This window comes from Exophiala dermatitidis (assembly GCF_000230625.1).
Source record: "Exophiala dermatitidis NIH/UT8656 unplaced genomic scaffold supercont1.3, whole genome shotgun sequence".
Taxonomy (NCBI): domain Eukaryota; kingdom Fungi; phylum Ascomycota; class Eurotiomycetes; order Chaetothyriales; family Herpotrichiellaceae; genus Exophiala; species Exophiala dermatitidis.
This window is the reverse complement of record NW_008751648.1, coordinates 2,500,222-2,513,810: the sequence shown is the minus strand read 5'-3', so window position 1 is coordinate 2,513,810 and position 13,589 is coordinate 2,500,222. Positions and strand designations below refer to the sequence as shown.

Here is a 13,589-nt window from a genome sequence, read left to right as displayed (position 1 = left end):
AGTCCCCTTTGGCCGCTCGTGTTCGATTTGTACGGTCTGCATCTCTCCAGAAAGGGTGTATTGCCACCCCCGGACGGAGAGCTCAGAAGCGCAGAGAGTCCATCAAGAGACCAACCAACAGGTGGGCTTTTTAATTGGAACACCAGCCAATACATACGGGGTTTTACGGAGACTCCACGGGAGGCATCTGAGGACCACTTCTCCCACCAACATCACTAGTCCCGAACCATTGCCGCGATACTTTTTTCTGCTTCTGGGCTTTTCAAGTTGTTAGCCTTGTCATGTTGCCGCTACCCACACCCTGGTTCAGGTGGTTCGTCAGCTTAGTCTGACGCGGGAGCCCACAGGTTTCGCCAATCCTCAATGGATCCCCAAGCAGCCCGTCCGCACGCTACCATAGGCCATTTCTTTTCACATGACTGGAGAAGGGCTGGATCTATGTCCGAGGCGGGCCGAAAATTGTAGGCCATCAATCTCAGCGGCCGTAAACACGCAGATTGAAGACCAAGCAACCAGTGACGGGGTCCCCTCCAGAGCCCCGGGCATGGAACGGGGTCCCCAGTTTCCAGTCATGGTTGTGACTATGCCAGATGTTGTATAAATCCTTTCCGCCCCTCCCATTTGTTTTTGCTTCTACCATTTCCGTTTTCCGGGCCTTGAGTGCGTTCAGTCTTACATTGCACCTATAGCAACATCACCACGGGACACAGCTCCTTGTTTAAATCCTGAGAACATACTGATTCAGCATGTCCTTGGTAGAGCGCCTCTTCCCCCAGGCGGAGCTGGAGGCTCTTGGAAACAAGTGGTATGAACCTCCCAGCAAGAAGAGGAGGCTCGATCAGGAAACCGGACCGCAACGACGGCAATGTCAAGAAGAGGATGTACCTGCAGCACGAGCAGCTCCTCGTCGACTGAACAGCGAATCGGCCTTGGATGCAGGACGCCATCGTCTCTTCACGACGACGCACCAGCGCAGACGATGGTCGACCAAGTCCTATGTTAGCATCGCAAAGCAGTCCATTTCCGACTCCAGGGCTTCATCCACCAACACAGCAAGCAACGCTTGCATAACTGCGAGTGCCATGACAAGCACTACTGCTCCCACGACCACTTCATGTCTGCCCAGCTTTATCGAGCCGAGCATCCTCCAGAACTACCTGCAACATCTACATCCCAAGGACCGCTCACGCTACTCGTTATCCGACGTTGCCAACCGTGGCCCCGAGTCCCGCAGTCATGATGATACCTTCTTCTTGCATTCTCGGCAGCCAAATAACCAGGATAATGCATCATCCCCGGGTTCTCTGACCAACGACACGTCCTCTCCTGCGCCTTCGTGCGACGGCTGCCCAAGTCCATCAGCGGGTATCTACGAGCAACTGCACGCTTCTCCATTCAGTCATCTGATCGATGGCTTGCGATTCACCGAGCACGAAAGGAACATGGTGAACGATCTACTCTTCCCCCGCGGGCCGCTGGAGTTCGGCTCAGATATGTCGTTTGACAAGAAGCCGGATTTGGACAACGAGCAAACAGAAGCTTTGGATGACCCTGACCCGACCAGCAAAGGGTTTCTGCATAAGCCATTCAGCTTCAGCATCCCTCCATCTGCCTTGCAACTGGATGAGCACACCAAAGTACATGCGGTAACCAACGAAGACAGGGATAATGACGTGCATTCTTCCGGGCTCAGTCCTGGTGCGGAGGAAGGAGAGGAGCCACAGGAGAAGAAGGACGAGGAGCCACAGGAACACAAGAGTCCAGCAGGAATTGTCATGTATGACTACGGTGGATTGAGTGATGACGACGAGGGGGAGTTATTCGACTTTGAAAAAGCTTCAGCGCCGTCTTTGATTTCGACATGAAATGTTGTCGCTATTATGTCACACACTGCAGGATCTATCTGCCGTCCAGTTCTCGATCCCCGGCCTGAAGACCTGCGGATGGCAGAAACCTTATTGTCTCAAGAAACTTTTGACGAATGTGATGAGAGACTGAACCCTTAGAGATTCCATGATCATGTCCCTAAGCAATAATTGTATGCAAGATACAAATGTATGATCTGTGAATACATGCCTGTCCGATGTGCTACAGCATCATTCAACCCCGCGAAAAAAAACGTGTCCCCGGATGAAGCACCCCAAAGAAATTGGCACGGGCATCGGCGTCAACATGTCTTTTCACGTGATCGGAAAACGTCCCGTGTAGCCCGCCCCACTCAGTCCGAATGCCAACCGCGATTGTAACACATAAATCATGGCGGTGCAAATGCAGTGCACAAACTTGAACCTCAATCCTCATCAGGACTTCCGCCGGCTATTGTTGATGGATCCGATTCGCCAGTTGTGCCGCCGGTCGACCTGCCTTTCAAGTCGGGACTGCACTCAGGCTGGCACGGAGTTGCTTGCCCTCATCGCTAGAGTTCTACTAGTACTACTAGTAGTACAGTATAGTTGTGCTTGTGCCGTTCCGCGATGTCCGGAGAAGGCACTGATTTGCCTAAACTGGATTCGATGTAAACCCGGTCCCACTATAACTTGAATCCATCATTACTAATCGCCCCTTGCAGTGGTCGGAGGTAGAAAGGGTTATGCATGCAACTACTGTAAACAAATATATTGGAATGTGAGTATCGTCGATGAGAGTAGTGGATATCGAGTAGAAGATATCGGGTAGTGCAGTAGTATGGTGATGCGTGTCATTGCAGACTTCAAGTAGTACGTACTGTAGATGATCTACTACTACCGCAGCAGCACCAGCAGCAGCAGCAGTCCCATCGAGCTTCAATCGATCTGCGTTTGCATGGTGAAGAGTCCTTCCTGATCCATTCATCAATACATCACATACCAACGCCGTCTGCAGCCAGAGCAGCAATACTGTCCATGCGTAACATTTTCTCACGCCTCATCCTCTTCTCGTCTTCCTCGTCTCGACTGTCCCGGGCCTCCAATTCGTCGTCAACCCTCAGAACCTCCTCGCTGCGCCAGCTCTCGTCTTCTATGCTCGAGATGACCTCTTGCACAGGCAGTCGATGGTCCAAGATATCACGAGCATTCCGCATATCGCTCTCCTTGGTGCGTGCCAGAGACTCGTCAAACGTCTTTGTGATTCCGGCGGCGAAGTTGCGCTTAGCCACCCGCTGCGTGGCGGTGTCAATGTCGACATCGACGAACCACGTCTCGTCCATGAGCGCATGAGCATCACGCCAGCCGTCGGCATCCAGTGCCGTGTACAGGCCTTCAAAGACCACAATGCGCGCCGTGGGCGGGATCGCAATGTCGTTGGCCACGGGGTCCTTGATGGCGTGGTCGAAGCTGGGCGCGTAGATGGTCGGTGTCTCGGGCGAAATGGGCTTGCGCAACTCCTCCACCAGCTTCAGGTAGCTTTGCGCATCAAAGGTGAAGGCCGCTCCGCGTCGGAATATGGCTTCCTCGGCGTTGGGCATCTCCGCCAGTTGCTTACGAGTCAGGTGGTAGCCGTCGAGCGGGATCACGAATGCAATGTCCGGGTTTGATGGGTCCGGTGCCACCGGTCGGTTGGGGTACTTTCTATGCATTGATTCATGGTGCTTCTTGTTCAATCCGTGGACCACCGCGGCGGCTAGTGTTGTCTTCCCGCTGCCAGGGATGCCGGATATCGCGATCAGTAGGCGTTGCGAGTGATCGCAATTGGAGAACTTTTCTGTCGTCTAGCGTCAGTCATAGTGCAACAGAGCAAGAAGGGGCTGTCTATTACCCCATGTCTGGTCCACCAGACGCTGGACGTGGGATTCCATGTGTCAGAACGATCAGGTTTCCTTCCCTTCGTCTCGACTCCGCCGTGTTGAGTTGATCGTGGTAGAGGTAGGTTTGAATTGACGGACAGAAGAGCCCTGATGCTTTTTGACGGATACAAGTCGAGGTGTTTCACGCCCACCTGGGGGGGGCTGCCACACGTTCGTTGTGAGATGGTGTTATTGGGTATAGATATCTCGATATATGGTACTGATTTCCGCCGTCATACTTGCTGCACAGACATATCGTTCAGAGTTCTGCAGGTGTGATCGATGGACGCGGGAGAGAACAGCAACGTTATACACAACACAGATAACGGATTCTATCCAACTGGAACGGTACTAGGTTGGAGATATTGCTTTTTCCTTATGCGAGATAAGGGACCCGCGTATCAGAAGGCACTGCCAATAGTTCAAGTTGCAAGGAGGGATACAAACGAACGAGTGAGCGGTGTAACTCGATCTGACGTCGTCGGCTGCTTAACACTAGCATTGTAGTAGTAGTACGTGGTAGGACATTGCAGGATTCGGAACGATATTTCTCCGTGATATCATCTCCTGGGGGCGGAGCTCTGGGGTTGCAGGCTAGCACTACTTAGGTAAGGTAGGCAGGTCCCAAGTACGCGCAGCCAAAGTACCTTACTAGACTAGTAGTACTGCTAGCGGGCGATCTTCCACTGCCATTGCATCCTGCTTCATCTGGAGCGCAGGCGGCCGTCTGCTTCCATCGTTGAACAAAACTTGAACACCTCGAAGCCTTCCCGACATTCACTTTCTTGCACTGCACGGCGTTTTGTTGCTACGGAGTACACTTCTTTTCGTCTTTAGCAAGCCTGCGTCTGCTCTTCTGTTTGTTCGCTCATTCAGTTCTTTCCACGTCTCGCCTCGACTGCAGTGTTTCCAAGTTCACCCTTCATTCATTGCAATTGTTTCACAGGGCCGACAAGACCATTTCACACGCTTCCATCCTTCTATTCTATTTTCCAGCAAGTCAACCTTACTTTCTCTTCAGTTTCATCACAAAGTGATACCCTGTTCCAACCGATTTGTCACGATGAAGGCGTTTATGATACTCCCATTGCTTGCCTTGACAGGCCGAGTCCCCGCCGTTGTTCCGCCCGCTTGTCTCCTCGCTGCCGTGAACACTCAAGACGACCCAAGCGATCTCGCAGCCATTTGCGGCAGAGAGGCCACCGACGTTCAGAAGGCAATTGCTAGCGTATGCGGTTCCAGCCAGTCTGTTGCACAGTCTGCTTTCATTGCAACTTGCTCCGCTGCCGGTTCCACTGTCGGTGAGTGAAAGAAAGAAAGACACAACCCCTCATGTCATAGCACACAAAAGCAAAATCACCGGGAGGCAGACTCGGTCACAGAAAGAGAGGAGTTCACTCGCAAGGCAAGGCTAACAAATGCGATTCTTTCGTTGGGTATCACAGCTCCCTACGGTTCTACCCCGACGTCCTCCTTGACCACGGCTACTTCCTCTTTCACCGGCGGCTTGATCACTGGCTCTGTCTCCGTGGCCAGCACCGCTGCTTCTTCTACCGCTACCATTTCGGTCACTAGCACTTCAGCAACAGGGAACGCCGCCGTAGCCGCAGACGCAAAGCATGCGGGCAGCTTTGGCGCTGCTGCTATTGCACTCGCAGGAGTCGTCGCTGTCTTGTGAATGTAACTCAGCAATTCAAGCAAAAAGGTGCCGGTCAAGGCTAATCCGAATTATGACTTTGTGGCCGACTGAAGGAGCAAAACAATAGCGTCTAGGTATTATGAGTGGGCATATCCTACGCCGGCCAGCTGAGCTGCATGAAAGGTCACATGGGGCCATGGATGGCATAATATGATTTCCCCAGACACACTTCTATCCAGCCAACGGATTGGTTCTCAACCGGGGCTTGCGGGACATGGCCTGATATTTTCGTTGCCTGGAGAAACTCTTAATTTTGCTCTTCCTTCTAGAATCGAGCTGGGCCACCCAAAGTGTATGTACAAGCATAAGATAAATAGAGCAGTGCCAATCGGGCTCTATTTCATGAAGCATGGCACATCTAGCATTTTGCCCAACCCCCATCGGCAGATCGTGAGAGAAAAAGGCCACTGTTAGCCCTAGGCGCATGTATAGACTTGCCCTACTTTCCGTGCGAAGAACGCTGTGTTGAAAGTGTCTTAGTTTTGGTAACGCCACGAGTCCATGAACTTGACCACCACCACCGTCTAGCAATGGAAATGACCCTTTTATCTAACAATCATGTCTTCTCTTCGAGGGCCAGTGCCGATCCACTTGATGGGCACGCCGACCTCGTTCTCAATGTACTCGACATATTCCCGGGCAGCAGCGGGTAACTCTTCAAAGGTCTTGCAGCCAGTAGTCTTTGTCTGCCAGCCCTTGAAAGTCTTGTACTCGATTTCGAGGCGCTCAAGGGCATCCAGGTCGGCGGGGAAGCTGTCGAGAAGCTTGCCATCGATCTTGTAATGGGTGGCGACACGGATGACATCGAAGTCGTCCAAGACATCAAGTTTGGTCAGGTTGAGCTGAGTATAGCAGTTGACGGCGGCCGAGTACTTGACGAGAACTAGATCAAACCAGCCACAGCGACGTTTGCGGCCCGTGGTGACGCCGAACTCGCGGCCCACGCGCTGCAGACGTTCGCCGTAGTCGGCATCGACAGAAGAAATAGCGGCGTCGAGTTCGGTGGGGAAAGGACCCGAACCAACACGGGTGGTGTATGCCTTGACGACGCCGACAATGTTGCTTCCAGGCGCCGACAGCGATTGAGGAGACAGGCCGGCCAGACCCGTAAAGACGCCGCCGAGACCGGTGTTGCTGGACGTGACGAACGGGTAGGTTCCATGGTCGATGTCGAGCAGAAGAGCATTGGCGCCCTCGATGAGAATGTTTGGCTGTTTCGGGTTGTTCGTCGTTGCAGCACCCTTCGTGCCGACGGCCTGGGCGAGCAAGGGGGTCTGGTCAACGACATAGTTTTGCAGCTCGGCACGGAAACCCTTGAGTTTCTCAATCTCGGCCTCGACGTCGTAGCCTTGGAGGGCGGCATCGCCGTAAAGACGCCGGTAGTTTGCCTCAAGGGCGCGCAGACGGTCGATCCAGCGCTGCTGCTCGTTGACCAGCATCCAAAACGTCACGCCGCGTCGGGCCACCTTGTCGCTGTAGCAGGGGCCGATGCCCTTGCGCGTCGTGCCAATCATGCCCTTGCCGCCCTCGACTGTCTTGCTCTTGTCCTCGGCCACGCCGTCCACCACGCCATGTAGGTCGAAACAGACATGCGCCCGGTCGCTGACCAGAATCCGTTCCCGTACTCCTTGTAGCCCTTTCTCTTCCAGCGCTTTAAGCTCTTTAAAAAAGCTCGGAATGTGAACCACGCACCCCGTCCCGATCAGGTTGATCTGGCATGATGGATTGATCAGGCCCGACGGCAGGATGTGGAAGTCGTATGTTACGTCGTTGACCACGATCGTGTGCCCCGCGTTGTTGCCCCCGGCCGCCCGGCACACCAGGTTCGCGGACGACGCTAGAATGTCAACCAGCTTGCCTTTGCCTTCGTCGCCCCATTGCGCCCCTAGCACAAGTGTCACCGGCATCGTGTAGCTGTACTAGTAGGGTGTTTGTGTGATGTGAAGAAAGTGGGTTTGCTGGCTTTGATTAGAGGACCAGGACCCTGAGCTGAAGAATCCCAATGCGGCTTGCTGCGCGAGCTTGAAGAAGAAATGTGTAGGTAAGTTGAGCTCAATTCGATAGCCGCTGTATCATCGCGCAAGATGAAGCACCGGCTTACAACTCACGCTGAAGTGTTAGTCACAAAGAATGACCGGCTCAGGCTCTCGGTCAAGAATTGTCCTCCCCGGTGCTGTTGGTGGGGGCTTGGGCTTCTGACTCCTTTTGTGCTGAAATGGCGCACCGAGGGGAAATTTTCTTGGGGATGATGCACTTGGTTCAGTTTTGGTGGGGAGCTCGGTCCGATTGGTAGATCGAGGTCGGACAAGGCTGGCTGCCTCGTTTGCTGGTTTCGGAGAGCGGCACCAAGGCCATGATACATAATATGAATATTGGGTCCTACTACTGTACATTGCCTGGTACTGTTATGATGCACATACAGCAGTAACTATACACGGCTCAAATTGCTCAATCAATGTTCTTCAGTCATCAGTTGCCCTGATGCCTACGCAAGGTAATGGGAAGCAGGGCGGAACAATGTCACGACCAGTCGATCCTAAAGTATTGTGATGAAAAGAACAAGTGTATATCATCTAACCCCCGTGCGGCGGTAGACTGCAGACGGGACATTCTGTGTCATACTGCCTTGACTGATCGCTCTTAAGTGTGTGCGTGGGCGTGTACATTTGCACACAATCGTCACAGTCATGAGCATCACAAAGTTCATCATCCAGGGACTTTTCTTCTTGGTGTCATTTTCGCTTCTCCTCAGGCTCCCGGACAAGAATATTCTGGAGACAATAAATCAAACGGTCCAGAATATACAAAAGACATTAACCCCATCGTTCATCTCCAGGTCCTTGTTTCCTGGCAGTGGTTCGTCTACCAACTGTGACCTCGACTGGTCCTTGACCCTTGTCGGAGTGCAGATGTGATTTTTGATGACTTGGATTCCCCCGGCCATAGTTGCTATTGCCCAGTCTTTGACTTTGGTTGTTGCTCATGCTGGACGAATGACCGTGCCGGTGGAACCTCCCCTCCGTAACCGGGGTCAGAGTTGCCGGGGTGTTTCGTCCACTGCTATGGCTGTAAGACGACTGTTCGCCTCGCAAGTTGTTCTCTTTATCTCCTGAGCCGGCTCCGGATCCTCTCGAGGATCCAACCATACTCTCGCGGGTACTTTGCCTCGAGAGTCTATGCTGTCCCCCAATGGCCGTGGCTGCGTTCGACTGTCGTGGCAGTCTGCTTTTGTTGACCGTCATCTCGGTCACGGAACTGGCTGTGTTCGCTCGTGTAAGACTCGGCATTGCCAGAGCCGGTGAGCTTTCGCGCACGTATGTCGAGCCATCCCGACTAGCAGGCCGCATCACATTACCCCCGTTGACATAGACACCGTTTCGCTGCTGCCTGCGTGGCGTCTGCGCAACCGGAGCGTCGTACATGGTAAGGCTGGCTCGCTCGGACCGGCCGAGCTGGGGAGAAGTGGGCATGCTCATCTGACGATCCAGTAGATGAGGTGGGGTTGTGGAACTTGTGCGGCGTTGGAATCCGGGATGTTTGCGTCTGCCGCTTGCGGCCGCCGTGCCGCCTCCCTGGCCACTCTTGATACTGACATTGTCCGATTCTTCGCACGACCGTATGAGCTCTCCGGCCATACTACGAACAAGGACCGCCGAATCGGAGAAGGACAGTTCTTGAATCACATCGTAAAGTCCGCATTGTTCCAACAGGAAGCTGCCATCCTCAGTTGAATCACAGATACTGCCAATAATGCGGAGCAAGTTCAAGCGGATGGCGGGCTTGGGGTGACTCAGCCTTTGACCCAGGGTTTCGAAGAGCTGTGGGCTTCTTGCCATCGACGCGGCAAGAGGCGGAGAGAGTCTGAGCAGTTTCTGCAGAGGCTCCAAGAGGTTTTCGAACGAGCTCGACTTGCTGCCGGTCAAAGCGGCCACGATGGCCGATGTGAAGTTGTGGTTTTCCAACAGATGGTCCTCCACACGAGCAGTCTCTTCTTGGAGCCATGTAAAGATTGCATCGAGTGCTGTCACTTGCCAGTAAGGGTCGGACAACAGTGACACATAGAAAGCGAGACCTTTGTTCTGCCAGAGCTCACGACGGGCAGCCCTTGTTGAATGTGCCATATCACACAGAATCGGCAAAGCAAACTCTTTCACAGGAGTCTTCTCCTGTTTGACAATCTTGATCAGGATCGGAATGATACCGACAAGTGCCGCATCCTCCTGCCGTCGCTTCGATAACCGGCAGAGGTTGTAAATTGTGTTCAAAATCTGGTTTGACATCTCCCTAAAATGTGGTTTGTTCATGCTGTTGCTGAGAAGTTCTGCCAGAACGTCAATGGCATTGGAATTATGCAGGGCGTCCAGAGTCGTTGATAACATAGACAGGTTTTTGATAAACTTGAGCATGGTGACCTGATGCGCCGGTGTCATCTTCTTCAGATTCTTCAAGACACGATGGAGGACTGTTCTTTCTGCCACAAGTTCTTTGACATAGTTTTCGGCCTGCGAAAAGACGAAGAAAATGCTGGCTATGCGCCCCTCGCACAAATCGGCCAGTTCTTTCTGGTCTCCGGAATCCGAGGGCTCATTCAATACCCGGTTCAATACAAGAGACAACGGTTCCAACACCGAATTGCGGGACAGAATCCTGCAAAAGTCATTTTTGGGTGTGGAACCCTGTAGTTCAAACACGCTCCAAATGCCGTTGACCCCAATAAGAACCAATTCTCGGTCATCGTCGTAATCGTCTTCCAAGAAATCAACAAGTACCGTCAAGCCACCGGCACTCACAAACATTTGAAGTATCAGGGTTGACGTCTGGTACATCTGACGGACAAAGGCAGCCGCCTCCAGTCGTATCTCCCGAGGAAACTTCTTCGACGCGAATTTGTTGATCTTTGGTATACCGCCAACAAAGCAGAGGTTCTCCTGTACTTCTTCGTCATTGAAAATGATAGCATTGACAATCTTCAACAGGTTGAGAACGATATCAAGGCGCATGCAGTCCTCCAGAATCTCCAGGATTGGAAGAACACCATGGGCGCTGATTATGACACTTTTGGTCTCGGAAAAAATGTCGAAAAAATTCATCAGCTCTTCAGAGATTTGTAACAGGGCCTCATCGTCTTGCATGACTTTGAGGCGACCCACCAAGACCTCCACTTCGCTTCTTAATCGAGCATGCTTGTCACGGGCTATGTTGGATTCCAAGTCTACTTCCGGCAGTCCTTCTTCAAGCTGGGCAAAGGGATCATCCTCGTCCTCCCCATCAGGAAGCCATGACATGTTTGAAATCTTGGAATTTAGCATCAGCTCAGAGCCATCTTCGCTGTCAGGTTTCTGAAAGACTGCCGCAGTCTGTGCCAGAACATCAGAGAAATCCTCGTCCTCCTCATTCTCCGCAAAGCGTTGAATTTCGATGGATGACCTTGTCCTCCGCATTGACAACTTGTTTCGCGGCGTAGCGGCTCTCTTAAGACTACCTCCAGCTTTCGGAGGGCGCATGCTTTGCATCAGGTCTGTCACACTCGGCGAATTCAGAATCCTAGATGGTCCCTCATTTTCTAGCCGCATCATTCCCAGTTTGGTGTCAAGTGTCATCTCATTGCCTTCAATGATGTCGGAGAAGTCCTCGACGGAACTTTCTCGATACCTTCGAGTCGGTGGTTCATCCTGAGGAACTTTGGGCGGCGGAGGTCTGCTTTTGGCAAGGTTGGTGGTCTGTCCTGAAGACGGCAGTGAAGCCTTTCGAGGAGATTGGGAGGACTTGTTTCTTGATTTTGGCGGAGCTTCGGATTTGTGTCGAACATGACGGCCTTCAGGCCTCTTTGGTGCCAGACGAACCGTCTTCAGAGAGTCTGTGTCAGTGACCGGGGTAGCCTTCAAAGTCGAGTCCTGGTCCTCCGTAGCTTCATTCTCCTTCCCCATCGCATTCTCCACTGCCGCCAATGCTTTCAGTCTCTCCGAAGATAGCATTCCGCCAAAGTTATCGTGAGGCCGCAAATGAGGTAGCTGGAATGTACTCGGGGATATAGTCGTGGCGAAGTCATCGTCCCAGTTGTCGTCATCTTCCAATGACCGAAACCGGCTCGTGGTGTCCTCTTTGCTGAGGAATGGGATGGGTGACTTCACCTGAGACTTGGAAGGACGCAGTAAGTCCTTCGTCTGGGGTGTCGGACTGACGGTGGAGGCGTTCGAGTTCTTTCTTAGTGAATTGCCATTTGGCGAATCCTTCAACGCTTCGTTCCATTCCTGAACGCTCTTGACTGCCTCGGTATATTCGGTGGGGTTCTTCGGTTTGACCGCATCGGACCTTCTCGCGTTGACGATCCAAGGATGTTTCAACAGCTTCTTGGCCGAAACTCGCAGATTCGGGTCTTTCTGGAAACATTGCATGAGAAAGTCGAGGACACCAGGAGAGGCACCCTGCGGCAGAGGAGGGTGGTCGTCATTCACGATCCGAAACAATGCCGGCATTGGTTGTAAAGTATGGTAGGGAGGTTTGCCATCCAGCAGCTCGATCACTGTACAACCCAAACTCCAAATATCCGAAGCAGTCGTCGCGCCGGTCAACTCAATCACCTCGGGGGCCATCCAATACGGAGTTCCAACAACACTTGACTCGTGTAGACCAGTTGTACGGCTTGCGACTCCAAAATCGGCCAGCTTGACCAGTCCTTGCTTGGTAGTCAAGATATTGGCTCCTTTGATGTCGCGGTGGATCACACCCTGTTCGTGCAGATATACTAAACCTTGAAGCACTTGAGACATGTATAGAGCCACCAGATTCTCCGGGAATCGGCCGAAATTCTTCGAGATAGAATGTAGAGAACCGTTTTCGCAGTATTCGAGGATGATGTTGAGGGTCTCGGGAGTCTTGACGAATCCATGGTACTTGACGATATTGGGATGATCGAGATTCTTGAGCAAGTCGATCTCCAGCATGATCACTCTGAGTTCGCTCTTGGGCAAATCCGCCAGCTTGATCTGCTTCACGGCAACGGTCTCACCAGTGCCCCAATTCAAGGCTCTGTATACAGAACCAAAGGCACCTTTGCCTAGGCAATCGCCCAATTGATAGTCCTTCAATTCGGCCACATCCTGTGCCTTGGTCTTCTCATCTCTTTTGGTAGGGCTCGAAGGATTCTTCGTCCCTCTGGATCTGAGAGCCAGGCCCTCGGTTGGTTTCGCGGTGGGGACATCGTCTGAAGGATCCGCGGTGCGAGCAGGCATTTTGCAGGCGGCGAAGGGCACAGATTAGAGATCAGACGCCGCCCTTATTCGGCAGTCATCTGTACCTAGGCTGAGGTTTCCTCGAAAGTCAGGATATTTGAAGCTTGCTGGAGGGGCGATAAAGTGTAACGGTTTTTGCGCATCAAGGGAGTGGAGGGGATTGGATTGACAGGGCGGTGGATTCGGTCGAGACAACAAGGTGTAGCCAGTGGGAGGCGGTTCAAGTTCAGGTCTTCTGTACAATAATGGGCGGGATGCATTGGCCGACAGAGGCATTGGACATGAAACAAACAAACAGCATGAATGGAAGTGAAGTGCCTGGGTACCGGTGGTCTACAACGCACGAGACTGCAGCGAGGGAGGTGTTGCAGCCGCAGTTACGCAGTTACGCAGTACTGTGCCATTACACGCATTTCCCAGGTGTACGTTGTAGGCGGAGGTCGCCCCCCTCGGCCCTGTCAGTACTAATCCAGGACAATGTACACAGAGCCAGCACGTCCCTAGCCACAACCACAACTTGGACGCAGGAATTACGGAGTTTGCTTGAGTCGTGCAGCAACGCGCAGAGCAGGTACTAATTATACCTGTAAACATGGGCTTGGGACAAGCAGGTTCGCTTAATCTATGCAGGTTGCTCCTCTGCCCATCTACATCCGTCCAGGTTCAGGGACTGTATGTGTTGGTACCTGATACGCGTAGCCACACGCGACCTGGCGCCCTCCACTTACCTCTCGCTGTAGTAGCCGACTGGTGGTCAATGCATGCAAGTAAGCTGCTTTACTGTATGTACGGTGTCTTGCTTCACCGCTAATCTGGTTGTAGTTCTTGGAGTTGGATCGACGTCCAGCGACATACAGGCCACAGAGCGTAGATAATCGAGTGCGATGCTGTCTCT

General features: G+C 52.7%; 5 protein-coding genes across 5 annotated transcripts; 2 read left to right on the top strand and 3 right to left on the bottom strand.

The window, feature by feature from the left end:
• Nucleotides 1-240: 240 nt before the first annotated feature.
• Nucleotides 241-2,210, top strand: HMPREF1120_03901 (uncharacterized protein). The gene has a single exon (XM_009157990.1). The coding sequence runs from the start codon at nt 747-749 to the stop codon at nt 1,863-1,865; it is 1,119 nt and encodes a 372-aa protein (XP_009156238.1). The 5' UTR covers nt 241-746; the 3' UTR covers nt 1,866-2,210.
• Nucleotides 2,211-2,597: 387 nt separating this feature from the next.
• On the bottom strand, nt 2,598-4,341 carry HMPREF1120_03900 (L-iditol 2-dehydrogenase). Its single transcript, XM_009157989.1, has 2 exons — nt 3,736-4,341; nt 2,598-3,681 (listed from the first exon to the last, which is right to left on the bottom strand). Exons 1-2 carry the CDS (start codon nt 3,773-3,775, stop codon nt 2,840-2,842), a joined length of 882 nt encoding a protein of 293 aa, XP_009156237.1. The 5' UTR covers nt 3,776-4,341; the 3' UTR covers nt 2,598-2,839.
• A 123-nt stretch (nt 4,342-4,464) lies between these two features.
• On the top strand, nt 4,465-6,053 carry HMPREF1120_03899 (uncharacterized protein). Its single transcript, XM_009157988.1, has 2 exons — nt 4,465-5,064; nt 5,209-6,053. The coding sequence occupies exons 1-2, from the start codon at nt 4,827-4,829 to the stop codon at nt 5,439-5,441; spliced, it is 471 nt and encodes a 156-aa protein (XP_009156236.1). The 5' UTR covers nt 4,465-4,826; the 3' UTR covers nt 5,442-6,053.
• HMPREF1120_03898 (adenylosuccinate synthetase) lies at nt 5,402-7,773 on the bottom strand. The gene has a single exon (XM_009157987.1). It carries the CDS (start codon nt 7,367-7,369, stop codon nt 6,008-6,010), a length of 1,362 nt encoding a protein of 453 aa, XP_009156235.1. The 5' UTR covers nt 7,370-7,773; the 3' UTR covers nt 5,402-6,007.
• Nucleotides 7,774-7,792: 19 nt separating this feature from the next.
• Nucleotides 7,793-13,141, bottom strand: HMPREF1120_03897 (serine-threonine kinase SepH). Its single transcript, XM_009157986.1, has one exon. The coding sequence runs from the start codon at nt 12,692-12,694 to the stop codon at nt 8,276-8,278; it is 4,419 nt and encodes a 1,472-aa protein (XP_009156234.1). The 5' UTR covers nt 12,695-13,141; the 3' UTR covers nt 7,793-8,275.
• Between the last annotated feature and the right edge of the window lie 448 nt (nt 13,142-13,589).

Bases quoted from the DNA above. Each gene is read 5' to 3' on its own strand.
- HMPREF1120_03901 (XM_009157990.1), top strand. From the start codon at position 747: ATGTCCTTGGTAGAGCGCCTCTTCCCCCAGGCGGAGCTGGAGGCTCTT.
- HMPREF1120_03900 (XM_009157989.1), bottom strand. From the start codon at position 3,775: ATGGAATCCCACGTCCAGCGTCTGGTGGACCAGACATGGG. The intron at 3,682-3,735 runs GTAATAGACAGC...GCTAGACGACAG, and splicing joins TCTGGTGGACCAGACATGGG to AAAAGTTCTCCAATTGCGAT.
- HMPREF1120_03899 (XM_009157988.1), top strand. From the start codon at position 4,827: ATGAAGGCGTTTATGATACTCCCATTGCTTGCCTTGACAGGCCGAGTC. The intron at 5,065-5,208 runs GTGAGTGAAAGA...TGGGTATCACAG, and splicing joins CGCTGCCGGTTCCACTGTCG to CTCCCTACGGTTCTACCCCG.
- HMPREF1120_03898 (XM_009157987.1), bottom strand. From the start codon at position 7,369: ATGCCGGTGACACTTGTGCTAGGGGCGCAATGGGGCGACGAAGGCAAA.
- HMPREF1120_03897 (XM_009157986.1), bottom strand. From the start codon at position 12,694: ATGCCTGCTCGCACCGCGGATCCTTCAGACGATGTCCCCACCGCGAAA.